Source organism: Kogia breviceps, chromosome 7, assembly GCF_026419965.1.
Source record: "Kogia breviceps isolate mKogBre1 chromosome 7, mKogBre1 haplotype 1, whole genome shotgun sequence".
Classification (NCBI taxonomy): Eukaryota; Metazoa; Chordata; class Mammalia; order Artiodactyla; family Physeteridae; genus Kogia; species Kogia breviceps.
The window spans coordinates 71,251,123-71,273,233 of NC_081316.1; the positions used below are offsets into that span (position 1 = coordinate 71,251,123).

A 22,111-nucleotide genomic window follows, 5' to 3' on the forward strand; every position below is an offset into this window, starting at 1 on the left:
AGTTTTAGGACAAGAAGAGTTTTTAATATTAGACCTCCTTTCCACCTGGCCTCAGAAGTCTGCCATAGACCCAGACCTGGGAAAGGTCAAATATGACTGGACCCACAAAAGGATACTTACCATTGCCTGTATTCTACCTCCTCATCCCACCAACACCTATTCAACAACAAAATGATTAAACTATTTTTTAAAATTCCAATGAATATTTACATAATTCTACTTGTTAATAGTTTTTGATATGGATTTTTAATTCAAATAATATCTATAATATATACAAAGCAACTAGACAGATATTACCATCTAAAGGAATTCTCATAAATCCCATTACTATTAAAAAAACACTTCTTGGTAATTTGTTTCATGAATTCAATTTTTTAATTTAATAACTAGTATCTGAAGTGGTTACAACGTGACAGATACTATGCTTATGTACATTATCTCATCCTTATATAACCCTGTGAAGGCTTACGGAAATTACTTTTTAAATCAGAGGAAAAAAATCAATGATGTAGTCTTTTTAAAGACCTTTATTAAGATGTTTCTCACAAATCAGGGAAAAGCTTTTTTACCTGTAAGAGAAAAATCCTTATTTTACAACACAACTGTAAAAACACCAATGAGAATCTGGCAATATAACTGTGATAAACTCCAGAGCTCCTGGTTTCCACTTCTTTCAACTACACTCTAAAGTAGTACTCAAAGCTTTCAGAAAGAATACCAAACCTAGTCACTCCTAAAATGATACATAATAGCATTAAGATTGCTCCTTGGGCTTCCCTGGTGGCGCAGTTGTTGAGAGTCCGCCTACCGATGCAGGGGACACGGGTTCGTGCCCCCGTCCGGGAAGATCCCACATGCCACGGAGCAGCTGGGCCCGTGAGCCATGGCTGCTGAGCCTGCGCGTCCGGAGCCTGTGCTCCGCAACGGGAGAGGCCACAACAGTGAGAGGCCCGCATACCGCAAAAAAAAAAAAAAAAGATTGCTCCTTTAACTCCTCCTGTGTTCATACATGTACACTAATATAGCTCAAACATAAATCTTACCTTTCATATAAACAGAGGTTAAGATTAAATATTATATATGATATTCTTTTGGAAACAAGATTACTAGTACCAAAGAAAGCAGAGTAGAACAAAAATGTTACTAATTAAAGAACCAATAATTCCTTTTTTACTTCAGATAGCTTCAAATGTTCAAACAATATTTTAAAGACTTTTATATATAGGCAACATATAGCCTATTTTTCTTTTATGAGAGAAATGTACGAACAGTACCCTTAATTATACCCCTGCAAATAGGGCATTTTCTTAGAGAAGGGGCACATTCCTGGCATACTACCAGATGACCGCAAGGAATGAATACAATAGAAACTTCTTTGTCCATACACACTTTACAAGTTCTTTCTTCTTGCAACCTTCTCAATTGTTCTTCCAGTGACAGACCTAGTAACAACAGAAACTTCCATAAAAAAAAAATGAAAGGGTAGTATTTCATGTTGGTCCTAAGTCTTAATTTTGTTTTACCTGAAACATCTTCTGTTGGAATATACTTCATATTCTTTTCCACTGAGGAAAGAAAAACATAACAAAAAACATTAGTCTAATAACTCATTAAAAAACAATTTCTTTTTCATAAAAAAATGAAATTTTGTCATGTGCAACAACATGGTGGACCTGGAGTGTATTGTGCTTAGTGAAGTAAGTCAGAGAATGACATATACTCTATTTTATCACTTGTATATGGAATCTAAAAAATAAAACTAGTGAATATAACAAAAAAGATAAAGATATAAAGAACAAACTAGTGGTTACCAGTGGGGAGAGGGAAGTTGAGGGGAAGATAAGGATAGGGGGACTAAGGGGTACAAACTACTATGTATAAAATAAACAAGCTACAAGGATTTATGGTACAGCACAGGGAATATAGCCAATATTCTATAATGACTATAAACAGAGTATAATCTACAAAAATTTTGAACCACTGTGCTGTATACCTGGAACTTATATAGTACTGTAAATCAACTACACCTCAATTAAAAAAAAATTTTTTAAGGCATCACTCTACCAAATACAAGACTGCTTCGTCTACTACCTATTATTTTTCGCCTACTATATCCTGAACAACACAGATTCTAGCTATATATCATCAGAAATTATTTAGCCATGCTACTTGGGTAATAAAAGACTTCACTTTTTTAGAACAAGTTAAATGTATACAGTTTGGTAACTGGATTCATTTTTTTTGTCAAACACAAAGATGAACATAATCCCAAGAATTTCTAAAATAACTTTACCAACAAACTCACCAAATAAGTTCTTATATAATGTAGAGTCAATTTCTTTAAGACAGTTCTTGAAGATGTTGGCAGCACCATTTCCTTTAACTAAAACGGTATCAATCAGTTCTCTTGCTTGCAAAGGTATCTGTGTTTTTTGTTTAATAATATCATGTTCCTGTTTATTAATTACATTGGCCTTTAAAAGATTATCCAGGATAGGAAGCACACACGTCAACTGTTGAAAGAGAGCCATTCTATTCCTCCGAATCAAGGACAAATCATCTTCATGTTAAAAAAAAGAAAGAAAGACAGAAAATCATTAGATTATAAACTGCTCCAATACACTCATATACTAACAACCCATCCTATGAACAATTCAGACACTAAGTAAATAGGAGCTAGAAAAAGGACAAAATTACTCCTCTGCAGTTTAATGTCTGTCACTTGGAAAACTTTCAGAAGATTTAGCTAAGGCATATTATATATAAGAACACACATGGTCTCTGTTTTTTGTAACTTATTGAAGTCTATATATTTACCTATCTTAGAACCCTGCTTTATCCTGCTGAAAGTAAGCAGAGAATTTTAGAGGGCAGTATAAATTTGCCACCTCTGTACTTTGCTCCCATGGAATTAATACTGACTTCTCCTTGCATTATGTCACTTTACTTTTATAAGCATTCATATGAATTGTCTCCTTTGATAAAAAGATCCTATCAACTAAACAAAGCAGGTATGACTGCTTCTCATTTTCAGATAGGGAGAGAAAGACTCACAATATCATTAACTGTGACCTATCCAAGGTCACAGAAAGAATCAGTTATAGAATCAGGTCTCCTAGATTAGTGTCTTCAACTCCATGTTTAAGAAGCAGTAAGCAGTGTCAAAGAGTTTGAGCTGTAGAGTTAGGACAGACCTAGAGCCTCACACTGGCTTAGCCACTTACTAGCTATATGCCCTAACCTCCATACACCTGTTTCCTCATCTGTAAAATGCAGATAATAATAGTACCTTTCTCAAAGAGTTGTAAGGATTAAATGGGATACATGTGAAGTATTTATCACAATATCTGGCACATAATTAACTATCAATATTGTCTTATAATGGTCTAGGTTTATAGCAATTAAAAAAGAGACTGCAGGGCTTCCCTGGTGGCGCAGTGGTTGAGAGTCCACCTGCTGATGCAGGGAATACAGGTTCGTGCCCCGGTCTGGGAAGATCCCACATGCCGCGGAGCAGCTGGGCCCGTGAGCCGTTGCCACTGAGCCTGCATGTCCGGAGCCTGTGCTCCGCAACGGGAGAGGCCACAACAGTGAGAGGCCCGCGTACCACAAAAAAAAAAAAAGACTGAGTATGAATCAAGCCTAATCTTTTTTAAAAAGCACAAAATCAATTGTTAAATTTCCTACATTTATGGCATATGGGCATAAATTCCTACAGTATTTTTCAAAAAGTTCCTCTTCTGATGCCTGCAATCACCATAATATTTAATTGCCTGCTTTCAACATTAAAAAAAAAGTGCATTTCTATATTTACAAGTTTAATGAGAAATAAACAAGAAGTCTATTGTAAAGTTGCAGGGAAAAAAAAGACCATTTCCTTCCCCTTTTACTTCTTTCTAGAAGTCAAATGCTCTATTCATCTCAAAATTATGGAATTCCCTTCTCTGACCACAACTTAGATCCTTCTACCTTAATAATTCACCTCACTACTAACATTTGTTCTTCAATCTCCATGTTATTCCCAACTACTAACACAAGAGTTGTCTCCTGGCTTTGCTTACTTCCCATTTTAGTCTAGATGTAGTCAGGTGTTTCAATGATCTCTTATTAGCATCCTAAATTCTTCCTCCCTATTCCTTTTCTGGCTTGTTTGCTTATTAAGAAACAATTTCAAATCCATAATTCAAGGGACTTCTCTGGCAGTCCAATGGTTAAGATTCTGCACTTCCACTGCAGGCAGGGGGTGTGGTTCGATCCCTGGTCAGGAAACTAAGATCCCACATACCACTCGGCCAAAAACAAAACAAAACATACAACAAAAAATCCATAATTTAAGACTATTCGTTGAACCTTACAAAGAACAAGAAAGTCACAAAACTATGGTGACCAGTTTTATTAGAGTGATTTCATTTAACCTGTGTTTCATTACTGGTTAACAATCTTTAAATCTTTTCACTTTCCTCAGGCCCTTTCTTTCACGAAGCCCTTCCCATTTCCCAAATAAATCTACTTAAAAAAATTTTTTTGATGTTCTAGGCACTGTGCTAAACTGTTTTACTTGTAACATCTCATTTAATTCCTATAGCTGCCCCATGCAATTGGTACTGTTATCATCCTCATTTTACAGATGAGAAAAACTGAGGTCTGGTTAAATTAATTGCCAACCTGGTAACTGAGCCAGGGTTTAAACACAAACCTGTCTCAACTAGAAATGAGACTTCAAACACTGTGTAACATGGCCAAACAATGAGGTTCTCAAACTATTCCTAACATTACTTAAAAGCTTAAACCGAGAAAGTATCTTCCAACCCAAATGCCCCAATTTACACTATATATGCAACCTTCACCTCTGCTGGCCCTTTAACCCTATCTTCTGCATACTAGTTTCCACAGCTAGTCTATAAGCTCCTTGAAAGTAAGCACCATGAATAGCACAGTATTTGGCACAGGTGCTCATCCTCAATTAACATTTATTAAAGGAATGATTACTCAAAAGACTTGTTTTGGGAGTCTGAGGTTAACATAATCTGGATGAATACCAAAATCAGTTCTCTACTATCTTTAGACTGGGCAGGTGCTTCTCTTTAAAGCCTAGGATTTCATCATGGGTTCTATTTTTTGTATAAGGATCACTAAGCAAGGATTAGACAGTCAAATACCATGTTAAGAATATGATTTGAAGGAACTTAAAAAAAAAAAAAGTAGAAACAAGACAGGCACCCAACTATAAAATCTTGCTTTTTCAAAACAGTTTAAATTTATTAATGTATGAGGAAGAAATGCAATATAGCTCAAGAAAGGAATTATGCTAATATCCTCTGATTAGCATAAATCAGCAATCTTCTTGGAAAATAAACATTCAAAAAAAAAAAACCAGTCAGTGCTTCTTGACTAAGGTGATACATTGCCCACAGTGGAGAAAGGGATGTGAGGTTGGAAATGACTGGTGGCTGTCACCAGCAGTTAGTGGGCAGAGGGGATGCTCAGTGTCCTGCAACATGTGAGATAGTCCTATGAGCCCTCAATGGAAGTAATGCAGGTGACTAACATTCCCAAATACCTGATGCTGTTTCTTCAGTTTGTCTTTCCTTCTCTTCTTCTCTTTTTTCATCTTCAGCATTAAGAAGTGCTGACACAATATCATTAACTGTTCTGTAATTCTCTCCAGTTGTTAGTATTTTACTCTGAATTGTCTGCTTTACCAGGCTTCTACTAAAGCCCATTTCCAAGGCAGCTTTAACCACAGGTGTATTCATCATGACTGCATCATCTGAAGAACTTTCTCCAGGTCCAAAATGAACAACTAGTTTAAAAGACATGTATTTGTATAAATTCCATAAATATAAAAATACAGAGAATAATGACTATGATACAGTCTTTACTCTAGTGCGGATTATATCCTGGTAAGGGAGATGAGCTATATACACCAATTACCTATAACTCCAACAAATGTTTGAACCTGATAAGCATCAAATGAGAGTGTAGTAACAGGATGTACTTTTAAAAAATACCACTTCCCACATCCTAGACCTACTTAATTAGAGACTCTTAGGGATGGGGCATAGGAATATTCTAAATATTTCTCAAATGATTCTGATGTATAGTCAATTTTGGAACTGAGATGCTACACAGATTTAGAAGTGAAAAATTATCTCAATTCAGCTAGAAAAGTGGGGGAAATCAACAAAAACTTCATGGAAAAGATGGCATTAGAGTTTGAACTTAAAGGATGGACAAGACCTGGAGACGTAGATAGATGAAACAGAGAATAAAATAAACAAAGATGGTAAGAACAGTAAAGTGGAAGACTAATTCACACAAAATATGTCTAAAAATGGGTAAAAAATGTGATTAAAGAAGTAATATGATTTCAGATAGTGACAGATGTTCTGAAAAAAATAAAGCAGTATAAGGTGATTAAAACAAACTAGGAAGCAGAAGGACAATTAGGATAGGGTGATCAGAGAAGCATTTTCTGAGAACAGGGTCAATGTTAGCCCATATGGCACTTCTGTGAAAATTACAAAATGACATCGTTTTCAAGACACTTTACTGCCATCTGCTGGAAAACTGTTTTATAATAAAAATAAATATACAATGTGCATGTGCTCCCTTGCTCGAACATATGTGGAAACCCTGTCTGAAGAGAGAACATGCCAGAACAAACACCTGAAAGATAAGGAGCTATGGGAATATCTGAAAGAAGTCTTTCAGGCAAAGAGAACAGCAAGTATAAAAGCCTCAAGTCAAGAGAAAAGCTTGATATATTCAAGAAACAGAAAGGTGATGCAAAGTCAGAGACGAGGGTGATGCCTAGATCATGTAGAGCCTTTTGAGGAGTTTATATTTTATTCTAAGTTTGCTATAATATTCTAGGAGGGTTTTAAGTAGGGTACTGATAAAACCTGATTTGTTTTTTCAAAAGATGATTCTGGCAGCTCTGTGATAAATTTTAATGAGGTAAAATGGAATCAGGGAGACATGTTAGGATTTTATGACAAAAAGTCATAAAATGACTTTATGGCACTCATGGCAGCTTGAATCAGGCTAATGGTGGTGGAGATGGAGAGAAGTGGTAAGATTTGGGACATATTATAAAGGCAGAGATGGAAGGACTTCTAACAGATTAAATATACAAAGTAAAAGGAGGAATCAAGCATGATGTCTAACTTAAGTCAATTTTTGACCTTAGGAAGTGAGTGCCATTAACTGAGTTGGGAAGACCAGAGAAAGAGCAAATTTGAGGAATGAAGGACGGGGAGAAAATGTTTGCTTTGGTTATATTAACTCTGAGACACCCAGTATAACCAAGTAGAGATTTAAACAGGTAGTTGAACATGCCAGTCTGCAGCTCAGGAAATGGAGAAATACATTTCGGTTGAATGTTGAGAGGTACTCCAACATTTAGAGGTTTGAAAAAGGAGTAACCACCAAAGGAAATTGTTCATGATCAATCAGGGAAATAGGGGAAAACCAAGAATGTGGTGTCCAGGAAGCCAAGTGAGGAACATACCTTAAGAAGGATGCAGGAAACTAATGATAGCAAGATTGCCAGTTAAGATGCCCCCAACTTGTATCCCCACTCAACAACATTTTGGAATCTATCCAAGGACAAAAGTGCCTTTGTGGGAGGCTCTAGGATTTAGGTATAAGATTATGAAGCCCCAGTGTATTCCAAGACCAAGGAGAGCCATTTTGAGAAGACTGGCCTGTACCAGGTACCTGAATCCCTGACCATGGTCCCAGCTACAAACCCCAAAACAGCTCCATATCCATCAAGACTGAAAGGAGAAGGTCTTTACCTGCCAAAACCAGTCAATAAAGACTGCAAGCAGCGTTTGCTCCCTCAAATGCACAAACACCAAGGCAAGGCTACATACAAATATCATGCAAATCAGGCTCATACAAATCAGGCACATATGACACCATCACAAGAAACCAATAAAGATCCAGAACTGACCCCAAAGAAATGAAGATCTATGATTTGCCTGACAATGAACTCAATAGAGTCAGCTTAAAAAAACTCAACAAAATTCAAAAGAACAAAGATAAACAACTAATGAAATGCAGATAACAATGTATGAACAAAATCAGAAGTTTAATCAAGAAATAGAAACCACAAAAAAGAATCAAACAGAAAACCTGGAGCTGAAGAATACAAGGACAGAACTGAAAAACATCAATAGAGAACTTCAACAACAGACTTGCTCATGCAGAAGAAAGAATCAGAGAACTCAAATGGAGATCATTTGAAATTAGCCAGTTATAGGAACAAAAAGAAAAGAGAATGAAAGAGTGAAGGAAGCCTACATGAATTACAGGACACCAGCAAATGAATGAACAGTCAAATCATGGGAATCCCAGAAGATAGAAAAAAGGGAAGAAAGCTTAAAGAAATAATAGCTGAAAACTTCAGCTCCCAAATCTTGGGAGAGATATGGATATCCACAAACAGTAAGCTCAAAGAACCTCAAGTAAGATCAGCCCAAAGATTACTCCATGACACATTATAGTCAAAATATTAAAAAGAAACCATTTTGAAAGCAGCAAGAAAAAAATGACTCCTCACATACAAAGGAACCCCCTAAGGCTATCGGCACATTTCTCTGCAGAAACCTTGAAGACCAGGAGAGAATGACTTAATATCAAAGTGCTAAAGGAAAAAAAAAAAAAAATGCCAACCAAGAACACTGGCAAAACTGTCCTTCAAAAATGAAAGAGAGATAAAAACATTCCAGACGAAAAAAAGTTGAGGGAGGGGCTTCCCTGGTGGCGCAGTGGTTGAGAATCCGCCTGCCGATGCAGGGGACACGGGTTCATGCCCCCGTCCGGGAAGATCCCACATGCCGCGGAGCGGCTGGGCCCGTGAGCCATGGCCGCTGAGCCTGCTCGTCCGGAGCCTGTGCTCCACAATGGGATAGGCCACAACAGTGAGAGGCCCGCATACCACAAAAAAAAAACAAAAGTTGAGGGAGTTCATCAACACTAAACCTGCCTTAAAAGAAATATTAAAGTGATTTCTTCAACTTAAAATGAAGAGATGCTAAGTAACAACATGAAATAAAACTTACTGGTAAAGGTAAATATGTAGTCAAATTCATAACACCCTATACTGTATCTCTAGCATAAGTTAAAAAACAACAATGTATTTTGCACAGCAAAAGAAACCATAAACAAAATGAAAAGGCAACCCACAGAATGGGAGAAAATATTTGCAAATGATGAGACCGACAAGAGCTTAGTTCCCAAAATATACAAACAGCACATGCAGCTCTACGTCAAAAAAACAAACAACTCAATCAAAAACTGTGCAGAAGATCTAAATAGACATTTCTCCAAAGAAGACATACAGATGGCCAAAAAGCACATAAAAAGATGCTCATCATCACTAATTATCAGAGAAATGTAAATCAAAACCACAGTGAGGTATCACCTCACACCAATCAGAATGGCCATTATCAAAGTCTACAAACAATAAACGCTGGAGAGGGTGTAGAGAAGAGGGAACCCTCCTACGCTGTTGGTGGGAATGTACATTGGTATAACCACTATGGAGAACAGTATGGAGGTTCCTTAAAAAAGAGAACTACCATATGATCCAGCAATCCCACTCCTCGGCATATATCTGGAGAAAAGCATAATTTGAAAAGAAACATGCACCCCAATGTTCACTGCAGCACTGTTTACAATAGCCAAGACATGGAAGCAACCCAAATGTCCACTGATAGAGGAATGGATAAAGAAGATGTGGTACATATATACAATGAAATATTAGCCATAAAAAAGAACGAAATAATGCCATTTACAGCAACATGGATAGACCTAGAGATTATCATACTAAAAGAAGTCAGAGAAAGACAAATATCATATGGTATCACTCATATATGGAATCTAATTTTTTTTAAAATGATTTAATGAACTTATTTACAAAATGGAACAGACTCACAGATTTCAGAAACAAACTTATGGTTATCAAAAGGGAAACGTTGGGGGGGGGGGGATAAATTAGGAGCTTGGGATTAACATACACACATAACTTTATATAAAATAGATAACCAACAAGGACTTACAGAGGAAACTCTACTCAATATTCTACAATAACCTATATGGGAAAAGAATCTGAAAAAGAATGAATATATGTATATGTATAACTAAATTACTATGCTGTACACCTGAGGCTAACACAACATTGTAAACCAACTATACTCCAATAAAAGTTAAAAGAAAAAAGAAATATTTATAGAAAAAAACATAAAAATACAAAATACAAAATAATATTAACTGTAACTATAATAACTTGTTACTGGATGCAGAATATAAAAAGATTAAAAGTATGACATCAATAGTGTAAAACATGGGGTGAGAAGTAAAACTGTAGAGTTTTTGTAAATGATTGAAGGTAAGTTGTTATCAGCTTAAAATAGACTATTGTATCTAAGATATTTTACATAAGCTTCATGGTAAACACAAAGAAAAAAACCTATAGTACATACAGAAAACACAATAGAGAAATTAAAGCACACTACCTCAGAAAATAAATCAGAAAGGAGGAGAGTAAAAGAGGAAGAAATGTACAAAGGAACTAAAAAAACAGTCAGAAAACAATTAATAAAATCATAATAAAAAGTCCTTATATATCAATAATTACAATACCAATAATTATTTTAAATGTAAATGGACTAAATTCTCCAATCAAAAGACACAGAATGGCTGAATGGATTAAAAAAACCCCACAAGATCCAACAGTATGCTGCCTATAAAAGAATCACTTTAGCTTTAAGGACACAGAAAGTTGAAAATGAAAAGATATAAAAGGTGTTCTATGCAAGTTGTAATCAAAAGTAATGAGGAGTGGTTATACTTACATAAAATAAAATAGACTTTCAGTCAAAATCAGTGACAAGAGACAAAGATCACTATATGTAGTGGTGAAGGGGTCAACTCTTATTAAGAGTACATAGAACAATTGTAAATTTATATGCAACAAACAATGAAGCATCTAAATATTTAAAGCAAATATTAACATAACTAAAGGAAGAAATAGAGAGCAATACAATAATAGTAGGGGACTTCAATATCTCACTTTCAACACTGGCTAGATCATCCAGACAGAAAGTTAAGGGAAAAGGAGACCTGAATAACAGTATACACTAAATGCCAGATGTGGCTAAAATTAAATTATAACCAGAAGATATATCTCCTATCCTTGCACTAAACTACTACATACCTGGCAAATACCTAATATCTAGCCCAATTTTCAAATCATGTGAACTGGGCCTTTCCAAACATGCTAGCTTATACAAACATTTCCTCTTTGGAGGGCTTATTATTTGCTCTTCTCATTTGGTATTCCCTGAAGTTGTTTTTCTTTTGCACTTGTCTTGTCTCTCCAGTGAGAATGTCAGCACTTTAAGAACAAAAACTAGAATACTTCCAAGAATCCTCTAAAAATGTCATGAATCTTAGTAGACACATAATATTTATTAACTTTCTAGCACTTTTTTCTATGACCTCAGAAATCCTTTGTTTACATACTTTCATTCTTAATATTCTTACAAAAAAATCCTACTCTATATTTGGAATATTTTCATACATACTTGGTGGATCAGCATTTTCATCTCCAGGAGTATCTGAAGTTGACAATAGCTATAAAACAGGAGAAAACAGTAACAGGTAAAATCAGAAATCTCAAACAACCTGAATATAGCAACATTAAGATAATTTTATCTTAAGTACTGTACACACACTTTTGAAAACATACTTCAATTTGCTATGTTTTAATCATCATAAAACATTTCCTTACACATCACCCAATTCCAAATTAGAATTCAAGTATTTCTCTAGTTTCAAGAAAACAGGAAAAAGTATTAATGGTTTCTCATTCCACTTAGAGAGTCATATTTCAGCTGAATCACTCTGAGATTCCAAACTGCTAACAAGTTATTTTGTTTTTCTCAAAAATATGGAGGAGACACTAAAGACTCTTCTCCAACCCCACCACAAATTTGTACAGTGGCAGGCTGAGTGATTTTTCAAAAAAAAGGAAAAAACAGTCTTTTTTAAAAGCCCCTGAACAAACATGTCCAGTAAGATGGACACAGGGCTTCCCTGGTGGTGCAGCAGTTGAGAGTCTGCCTGCCGATGCAGGGGACACGGGTTCGTGCCCCGGTCCGGGAAGATCCCACATGCCGTGGAGCGGCTGGGCCCGTGAGCCATGGCCGCTGAGCCTGTGCGTCCGGAGCCTGTGCTCCGCAACGGGAGAGGCCACAACAGTGAGAGGCCCACGTACCACAAAAAAAAAAAAAAAAAAAAAAATAGATGGATACAAAACATGTAACTATAATTAATGAGAAAACAGATGTAACTGTCACTTCTAATCATATTTTGTAATTATTATTTAGGAGAATTCAATGTTGCCAATTATAAAAACATATTTACCTGTTCAAGAAGATGAGGATACCTAGCTTGAATCTCATCAACAAACTCCTGCCCTTTCATGCGTATCAAGAACTCACACCTAAAACATAAGAGGAAAATTTTAAAAATTCTTTTATACCAAAAATATAATCTGATTATTCTAGAAAAGTGGCTTTCAAATTATTTGACTGTACCGCATAGTACAAACATTTTACATCACAACCTAGTACATATACACATCTAACAGGAACAAAATTCTCATACAGTATTATAAATTCTTACTATGCATTGATGCATTGTGATATTTTGATTGCATTAATACAATCACAACAATAAAAAGGTCTGGACCTCAAAGGAGCACAAGCTAAGGCTTGAAAAATACTGTTCTAGATAATTTACTTTGGGGACTTAACAGAGTTTCAGAAACTGTAATTTGCTATTCCTAAAATGTGATCTTTCACAAAATATCTGCTAATCTATCTCCATTGTCCACTCTACCATTATACTTAAAGCACAAACCCTCTCTCTAAAAAATAGAGAATCAAGTATTTTCATCTATACATAATGTGACAGTGTTTCCCAAATACTTGCTTTCAAACTACTAGAATTTGTCAGTGGTGTTCCAGGAAGTTCATATAACATGTTTATGTTTCTTCCCTTTTGTTTTTTCAACAAACGGTGCTAGACAACTTGATATAATATGCAAAAACCAAGCCTTGATTTATGTCCATAGTATACACAAAAACAAACTAAAAATGAATCATATGCCTAAAAACAAAACCTGTCAATGTAAAGTCTAGAAGAAAACACAGAAGAAAATATTTTCTTTTTTTTAAAATTTTTTTAATTTTAATTTTATTTATTTATTTTTGGCTGTGTTGGGTCTACGTTGCTGCACATGGGCTTTCTCTAGTTGCGGCGAGCAGGGGCTACTCTTCGTTGCGGTGCACGAGCTTTTCATTGTGGTGGCTTCTCTTCTTGCGGAGCACGGGCTCTAGGAGCAGGATTTCAGTAGCTGCGGCTCACAGGCTTTAGAGTACAGGCTCAGTAGTTGTGGTGCACAGGCGTAGCTGCTCGCGCATGTGGGATCTTCCCGGACCAGAGATCGAACCTGTGTCAGTCACCTGCATTGGCAAGCAGATTCTTATCCACTGCACCACCAGGGAAACCCTAGGAGAAAATCTTTTTGTCCTTAGGTTAGGTAAAGATTTCTTAGCTAAGAGATCAACAGCACAATCCATAAAAGATAAAATTGATAAACTGACATCATCAAAATTAAAAACTTCTGCTCATCAAATACACTAATAAAAAAAGGAAAGACAAGCCACAGACTGAAATGCTGCAAAAGACATCTGATATAGGACTTGTATCCAGAATACATTGAGAAGTCTCAGAACTTAGTAATCAAAAAAAAAAAAAAAAAAAAAAAATTGGGGGCTTCCCTGGTGGCACAGTGGTTGAGAATCCGCCTGCCGATGTAGGGGACACGGGTTCGTGCCCCGGTCTGGGAAGATCCCACATGCAGCGGAGCAGCTGGGCCCGTGAGCCATGGCCACTGAGCCTGTGCGTCCAGAGCCTGCGCTCCGCAACAGGAGAGGCCACAACAGTGAGAGGTCCGCGTACCACACACACAAAAAAAATTTAAAAGAGACACTTCATCAAAGAAAATACACTTCCAACGATGAAGAACCCACAGATACAGAGGGCTGACTGTACTATGTCATATGAGGGACTTGAGCATCCATGAATTTTGGTTTCTTGAGGGGAATCCCTGGGAGTGTCCTGGAACCAATCCCCCACTGATACTGAGGGACAATTGTATATAGATGGCAAATAAGAAGCTCACCGTCATTAATCATTAAGGAGATGCTAATTAAAATCACAATGAAATGCCACTACACATCTATTAGAATGGTTAAAATCAAAAAGATTGACAATACCATGTGTCATTAAGAATCTGGAACTCTTAGAGGTATCATACATTCCTGGTGGGAATTTAAAATGGTACAGCCACTTCAGAAAACGATTTGGCAGTTTCTTCTAAAGTTACAATAGTGAACAAAACTTGCCATCCAACCCACTAATCCCACTCCTAAGTATAACATTTACCTAAGCAAAACAAAAACATATGTTCACAAAGGTTTATTAATGTTTAGAGTGGCTTTATTCATTATTGCTCCAAACTGCAAACAACCCAAAAGTCCTTCTACTGGTAAATGGGTAGATTTAGTAGAGATCACGTAGGCATGCTCAAGACTCAAGTTCATTATGAAGAGAATACAGCTTGTCATTGTTCATGATCTTAATATAGTTCTAAAGTATTTTTATTCTGGGACTGACTAACTTATATACATAACGACTAAAGACAGAAAGTATAATGAACATTGGCTCCCCCGTCCCCTTCTCCAATAAATTCTATGAGGACAGAGATTTTTGTCTGTCTTATTCACTGATATAGTCCCAGCATCTAAAATAGTTATCAGGGGGATATAGGGAAATAGGTGAAAGGGATTAACAGGTACAAACCTGAGTTATAAAATAAATAAGCCATGGGGATATCATATACAGCATAAAGAATATGGTCATAATATTGCAATAACTCTGTATGGGGACAGATGGTTACTAGGCTTATCATGGTAACAATTTCATAATGTATGCAAATATCAAATCACCACATAGTATACCTGAAACTAATAAAATATTGTGTCACATATTTCAATTTTTTAAAAAAGATATTAGAAGGGAAAAAAAGATCCTCATGATGATGTCTGATTTCCCATCATTACTTCCAACTACTTATTCCTAGGACTCTTGCCTTCAGACAATGCTGTTACTGTCATGAATTATCACGCTCAATCGAAATGAATCCCAGTATTCTTCCTGGTCTGCTGCAAAATCTGCATTTGTCTGCCTATTAATTTCATTTTCAACCTCATATGCAATGGTACCACAATTTTTGCCTTTCACTTTAATTTGGTTCTTCTTTCTTTTGCTTTGGCTTGACTTTTCATTTGATTCCACACTGTCATGTAAATACCAGTACTGATGAAAAAAGGAAATTCTTTTTGTATATAGAAATGTAAACCCTATTTTCTCTTCTTTCGAATGATTATTACTAAAAATGTTAAGAAGGAAAAAATAAAATAAAACGGTATCCAGTAGGCATACAAATATTTAATAAATGAATAAATAAACTGTGTTAAAATACAGTGATGATTATCCACTTTGGTTTTTCATTTTCTGAGATTAAAGATTATCCACAATTGAAATTTGTTGCTTACAAAAAGCACCACTGGCCTTTTCCCTTACTTAACCATCTAAAACAAAATACAAATTATAGAAGTAAACCAAGATTTTGTTTGGTTTTGTTTTATAAAGGACAAAACATAGCAACTGAAACACTGTAATTGGAAATCTGTTTCTGTCTTTTTAATACAGTATTAAATTTCAAATTATATGTACATACTCTCATAGAGCCAAGCACAATCAAATCATTTAAAATTCTGACAATCAGGAATTCTCTGGTGGTCCACTGGTTGGGACTCAGCCCTTTCACTGCTGTGGCCGGGGTTCCAACCCTGGTCGGGGAACTAAGATCCCCCAAGCCATGTGGTGGGGCCAAAAAGAAAAAAAGAAAATACAATTCAGACAATGGAACGTGCTTTTTTCCTACAAAAATAATTTAAAGTAAACAAAATATGTATCACTTTTGAGAATTAAAAAGTCACAATTTATCTTGATACATTATGAATATTAAAGAGGTTCAAGAGATTCCTCATTATTGTGAAAAGCACTCACCAGTCAAAACATTACCTACATGATGTGAGTTCACTTTTATATAAAGTACCTAGAATGGTCGAATTCACAGAGACAGAAAGCAGAATGGTGGTTGCTAGGGGCTGCAGGGAGGGATGAGGAATTAATGAAATGAGTACAAGATTCAGTCTGGGAAGATTTTTTAAAAGTCTGGAAATAGATGGTGGTAATGAATGAGGAATAATGTGAATGTACTTTATGTCACAGAACTGTATACTTAAAAATGGTTAAAATGGCAAATTTTATGTTAGGTACATTTACAATTTTTTTAAAAGACCATATTATCTACTTCAACTCCCTCATTTTACAGACGAGGAAAGGCTCAAAGGTGTCACGACTTGTCCAAGTTCACATAGCTACTCAGTAACAAAGACAGAATTAATTTCTAATTTTATTTCCATCAACAGCACTGCCTCTAAATTCTTTCTAGGCTATAGTAAAAAATAGGACATAGTGGTAGAAACAGAGTGATTAAAAGGAGATATGTGACATATCGTGACAAGATAAAATTGTACAGAGAAAAAATAATTTACAATTATAATCAGACTTAATACTGATTGTACAATCAGCTTTTATTATATGCATTTTTGTATTTATCCTATTCCTAGATCCATTTCATGTCCCTTCTTATTTTCCTTTTTCCTTCTTATCTTTTTCTTACTTATCTCCTTTTTGTTCTATTTTACATATTTTTATAATACTTAAGTCTTCTTTAAAGCAAAATGGAAAACATAAATGAAACGTATGGCCATAATTGTGAGTCATCAAGAATAAGTTAAGTTATATCCTGAATACATGGCTTACAAAAGAAGAAATCATACAACATTCTACAACATTTTGTACCAAAACAATTAATGTTACAATTTGGTGTTTTAAAAAGGCTAATTCCCTAATGGTATAAAGAAGCTTTGTTATATTGAAATGTAAACTTAATCATGCAAGCATGCCTACTTCTTTTAAGCACAGAATTTGTGTAGAAATACCTTTCAAAACAATTACCTTGGAAACCACTTGGCGTGTTCAACCCATGGGTCATCTCCAGATTCCCAACACCTTAAGCCACCATCACAACAAAAGCATTTGACATCATCACTGCGACCTAAAGAAAACACAATAATAAAATTGAATACATACGTGTCCTAATACATACATCAAAATGAACTAGATAAAATGTATAGCTATACATTTTCTTACCCACATAATAGAAACCAGCACTTGCAAGCTGCTCAGGCTGAACTGGTACAGTTGAAGGCCAGTACATAAATGTTCTCAGTCGAGCTGCATGTGTCTGCATGCTCAAATTTGAAATACTAAACCTCAGTGTTTCCAGAGAATTTTCCAAAAATGGACAGTTGGGGAAATGTCTCCGGTGTTCTGACATAGCATCATCCTTTGGTTCCCAGTTACTTAGAGTCCCACCACAGGCAAAGCAGGCTACTCTATCTCCAGGTCCTATATAATAAAAGCCAGCTCTTGCCAATTCTGATGGTGACAAAAAGGTTAATGGCCACATCTGGTAAGTAAGAAATCTCGCTTCTTCAGTACTCATGGCATAACTGTAGGGGTTAGTCCTCATTGGGGAAGAGTCTTCAACTGCTCTAGAATTAACAGGGTTTGGTGAAAGGTTGGAATAAGAACCACTGAACGAGCTACTATGTTCCAAAGTAGGTAATAATGAATGTGTAAAACTGTTTCTCATTGGAGAAGAAACATTCTTAGAGGTGGATTCCAGACTTGTAACAGAAACTAGATTCTGAATAAAGCTACAGCTAGGATATAGTTGTTTATGCTTTTCAATAGGATTGTCTCCTTGTTTCCAGTTATCCAGCATCAGGCCACAACAAAAGCATTTGACCTTGTCATTCACACCAGTGTAATAAAAACCAGCACGAGCAAGACTCCTTTCTGAGACAGGAACACCGGCGGGGAAAGCTGAATATGTAGACATTCGGTAGAGTTCACATGAAAAGTCATATTTCATTTTTTGTTTGTTGACGATTGTCCAATTTGACAAGATCGTGCTATCTTCCATCATACTCTTAATTTTTTGATACAAGGGATCTGGGAAAAGTCTTTGGGAGGTAGTTTTGTGCATGAGTCATTTTACTTTTTGACTGCTAAAACCCTTCACATGACAATTCTCTTCCCTTCACATTAGATTTTTACCATAAAAAAGAATCAAATGATAAGCCCCTACTTCTGTAAAATTCACTACACCTTCTTTACTGGATTTATACCTGACCTGATACTCAGGTAGGATGAATATCTCTCCTAAATTACCAAGATACTGTTTAATACTCTCTGGGATTATATTAACTCAAATGCTATTTGCTCATTATTTGGTGTAATACTGACCTAAGAGCCTGGAAGAAGTTGACACACCTCCAAAAATATGCTAAGACTCCTTGACTTTTCAAGGAGGTTTATATTCCAAAAATTCTAAACAAGGATAGAATACCTAAATTATGCCTTTAATTTGCTTTTGGTTACAAGCTACAAAGCCGGGATATCAAGCCAATTAATGACTATGCTACAAGAGGAAAAAACTATATGCAGGCTTCTTTCCCTATGAGCACTTTAACATATTTTTTAAATCTTCTTCTATTCTAGCAAACAAGAAGAATTAAAGTCTTCATATTGTCACATTATCTAAAGGCCAATTTCACAAAGTTTATCATCATAGTATTTACTTAAGAAGGTTAAACTAGCTTCAGCTAACAACTGTTGGAGATGTCAACACCTACAAGCGTTGTTGAACCTAAACCTGTTACACTGTGCACAATGTCAAATGAAATGAATTTTGCTTAAAACTCACAAACTGCTAACTCTTCTGTCTTTGTTAAATATTGTCTGTATTTGTTTCCATTTCCTGCAGCATCATTATTATGCTGTCTTTCTTCCTAACTTTGCACACCACTTTAGTATACTTGATCAAATGAAGGTATTTTCTCCACAAACTAGTTAACCATAAAATTTCCACAGCTGAAACTTCTTACAAAAATATTAAATAACTTGTCTTTCATTTAAGAATCATGCATCTATAATATCATTCATTTTGTAATTAAAGGTAAATCAATTTATCAAGATACAGCTTGTCCTTTCTAGTGTTATCACAAATCCCTAAGGTACTGTATTACCAACAAAATTACTGTTCATGCATAATAAACCAGTAATTAAATCTACTAGCCTTCTTTCTGAAAACCCTTCATATTTTAAAAGTATAATTCATACACAAAATTACACTCTACAGAATTCAAACTATATCCCTTTATAAAGTTTCTGAGTCTCCAAAATGGAATTTATTACTGCAGGGGTAAAAATGAGGGGGAAAAAGTAGAGTCTTCAGGGCTGTAAACCTGAAAAGAAAAAACAAACTCTATTTTAGAAATCTGTATTTTCACGATGAATACAATTTATATTCTTTTCAAATTATTCAGTAAATTCTAAAAGTGGTTTACACTTTAAATAATACATCTTCATTCCAGCTATTTGTCAACAAAACTAGAAAAGCTTTTAATCAAAATAAATGCAATATACTCCCCGTAGCACTAAGAATACTTTTTTTAATGCACAACTTTGAAGACAGATGGACATAGTAACATATTTTGGCCTTGGTCTCCTCCCCTCTTCTGGTGACAACTTTTAATAGTTTAAGGATAATACCTCTCGCAGTTTGCTAGAGGCAAAGGGGGACTAGTGGTGAAAAAGAGACTGCACCCATCAACAATAGTGCAGCAGTTATTTAGATGGCATAATAGACTGTAACGTTATTTTTTAATGTCAAGTCTCTCCAGGACTAGGCAAACTGACCAGTGAGAGTAAATGCATCAGGAACCCACCAATAAAACCCTACAACTCTACAATGCCCTCACAATTCCAAAGCAACAACCACAGAAAGCAACTTGAAAACAATATACAGTACAATGGCTTGTGAAACACTGGCCTTTGGAATGTGATGACTTGCATGAATGCTTTCGTTACACCAGAACTTGGTGTCCTATCTTTACAGATTTTTATCTACAAGCACCTTACGGTGGATTTGCCCTCTTTAGGCAAACTGTGGCTTTGAGGGTTGAAGGCGGGAGACAGACTGCAAGAGAAAATAAGAGAAACTATGGAATTTACCCATTAATTTCCTGGAGCTATTTCTCACAATACACAATAGAACACTAAAGTGGCAGAGCACGGTTGCAACTATCTGAAATAGGAAATCTGCCGCCACACAACTGTCTCCGTTTGAACATACTAAACAAAGGAATACCGAGGATTACGTTTAAAACCCTGCAAAAACTTGACCAACATCTTGGTCAGAGTCCAAGGGCCGGAGAAGTGGGCGGCGGCCAGAGCCGACTTGCAAACAGGTCAATTGAAAAAAAATTACTTTCGACCGCAAGTCTTGGAGCTGGAGCTTCCGATTTAAACAGTCTCGGCGAGACTGAAGAGTAGAGAGCAGAGAGCTCACTGCGACCCCCGGCCCTGTCTTCCCTCACCCAGCTGCAGCCTCAGGGAAGCGGGACGCCGCGGCCCGCGCGCCCCTACCCGCCTCGCGCGGCCGGGACCCGGAAGGAGCTGCACTCACCGCTGGGCCGGCGCAGCAAACGCGGAAACGGCGCGGCAGTCTGGATCCTCCACAGCCCCGAGACCTGCTACGCCAACAGAACAGCGAGCCGCGCGTTTCCGCTCCCGTGCTCCCAAAGCCCCCCGCCCGCGCAGGGCCCAGGCCGACGCACAGTGACGACAGCGCGCCGGCCGGGATCGCGTCACGCCGCGCGAGGGCGCCGGGGAGTCTGCAGGCAAAGAGCGGCGCGAAGCGCCCGCTAGGCCGAACGCAGTTGGTCAGCTCGCGTGGGCGGCGGGGCCGGGCATTCCCTCGGCGTTCCAACCTTTAATTTCGCCGCGTGAGGACTTCTGACGTTTCCTTCCCTCGCCGTCCCTGACATTCTCCTGAGGGGGACGTGGCGAAGCGTAAGTCGTAGATTTTGAATCGCGGGAAGCCCTGCAGAAACGCCCCAGCGCGGGCGGTGAACGTCTCCCCCGCGTCACCCTGTTGGGGTCTAGCCCCAGTCGGATTCCTCTACTGGGGCCTCCCCTCGGCGTGTGTGACCACGTCCGGGGGTGGAGTCAACCCGGCGGCGTTTCGGCTTCGATTAAGTGAACAGTTGAAACCGTTTTCTTCAGCAATTCTGTGATGTAAACCTTCAACGGCCGTGAAAATGGAAGAAAGACGAGTGTTGGAAAGCAGACCAGCATCAGAGGATTAATTTTGAAGCTTTGATTTTATAGTCTTTTGGGGAATATATCTTTTATAAACAACCACTGTATCTTTTATGTTTAAACTTTTGTTTTTCTGTTCTGGAGGCGAATGCACTGACGAAAGTGTCCTGATTTCAGAAGCTCATCACTAGTAACGGGAACAGTGCTTCAGGCCAGGCTTCACTCCCCGTTTTCTTTCCTGAATGTGACTAGGATGGAGTGTATACATTCATATACGTGTGTATATATAAATCATACGTGAACCACAGAGGAGCCCTGTATCAATGACATGTTTAAATAGTTAACTGATAGAAAAATTGTAAATACAAAATCTTGGTTTTCCTAGTCAGGGACGTTTTTTCTCCCCCCTCTCTAGCAGTGCAGTAAACACAGTAAATATTTGGTGCACTGCAGCGAGAGAATTTTTTAATTTATGTTCTGTGAAGACACTCTTTGTCAATGAAACCAGATGTTTTCTTCTTTCAGGGGAACTCCAGGGGGCAAATATTTCAAAAACTTCCAAATAACAAGCCACTCAATTAGGCAGCCGGGGGAATTCCAAGACCCTGAACCATTTCCCATTTCCTGTCCCTGGCATTTCTGCTTGCCAATCAGTCACAGAATA

The 22,111-nt window shown here is 37.0% G+C and overlaps 1 protein-coding gene across 6 annotated transcripts; it reads right to left on the reverse strand.

Moving 5' to 3' along the window:
• Window positions 1-512: 512 nt before the first annotated feature.
• Window positions 513-21,334, reverse strand: BIRC2 (baculoviral IAP repeat containing 2). 6 transcript variants are annotated; one of them, XM_067038570.1, is made up of 10 exons: window positions 21,117-21,334; window positions 20,177-20,323; window positions 17,428-19,589; window positions 17,233-17,332; window positions 12,439-12,517; window positions 11,598-11,646; window positions 5,561-5,803; window positions 2,306-2,560; window positions 1,524-1,565; window positions 513-1,442 (listed from the first exon to the last, which is right to left on the reverse strand). In XM_067038570.1, the coding sequence occupies exons 3-10, from the start codon at window positions 18,326-18,328 to the stop codon at window positions 1,249-1,251; spliced, it is 1,863 nt and encodes a 620-aa protein (XP_066894671.1). In that variant the 5' UTR covers window positions 18,329-19,589; window positions 20,177-20,323; window positions 21,117-21,334; the 3' UTR covers window positions 513-1,248. The 6 variants fall into 6 exon arrangements, with proteins under 6 accessions (XP_066894671.1, XP_066894670.1, XP_058925874.1 ...); XM_067038569.1 differs by having other exon boundaries at window positions 20,813-21,307; XM_059069891.2 differs by lacking the exon at window positions 21,117-21,334 and adding an exon at window positions 20,813-20,951 and having other exon boundaries at window positions 20,261-20,323.
• Window positions 21,335-22,111: the final 777 nt, after the last annotated feature.

What these genes read in the sequence shown, in the direction of transcription:
- BIRC2 (XM_067038570.1), bottom strand. Translation starts at nt 18,328, where the DNA reads ATGCACAAAACTACCTCCCAAAGACTTTTCCCAGATCCCTTGTATCAA. An exon ending in TGAAAATGCTGATCCACCAA is followed by an intron (nt 5,804 to 11,597) that starts GTATGTATGAAA and finishes CTTTTAAACTAG; the next exon opens with TTGTTCATTTTGGACCTGGA. An exon ending in AACTGAAGAAACAGCATCAG is followed by an intron (nt 2,561 to 5,560) that starts GTATTTGGGAAT and finishes TTTAACATGAAG; the next exon opens with ATGATTTGTCCTTGATTCGG.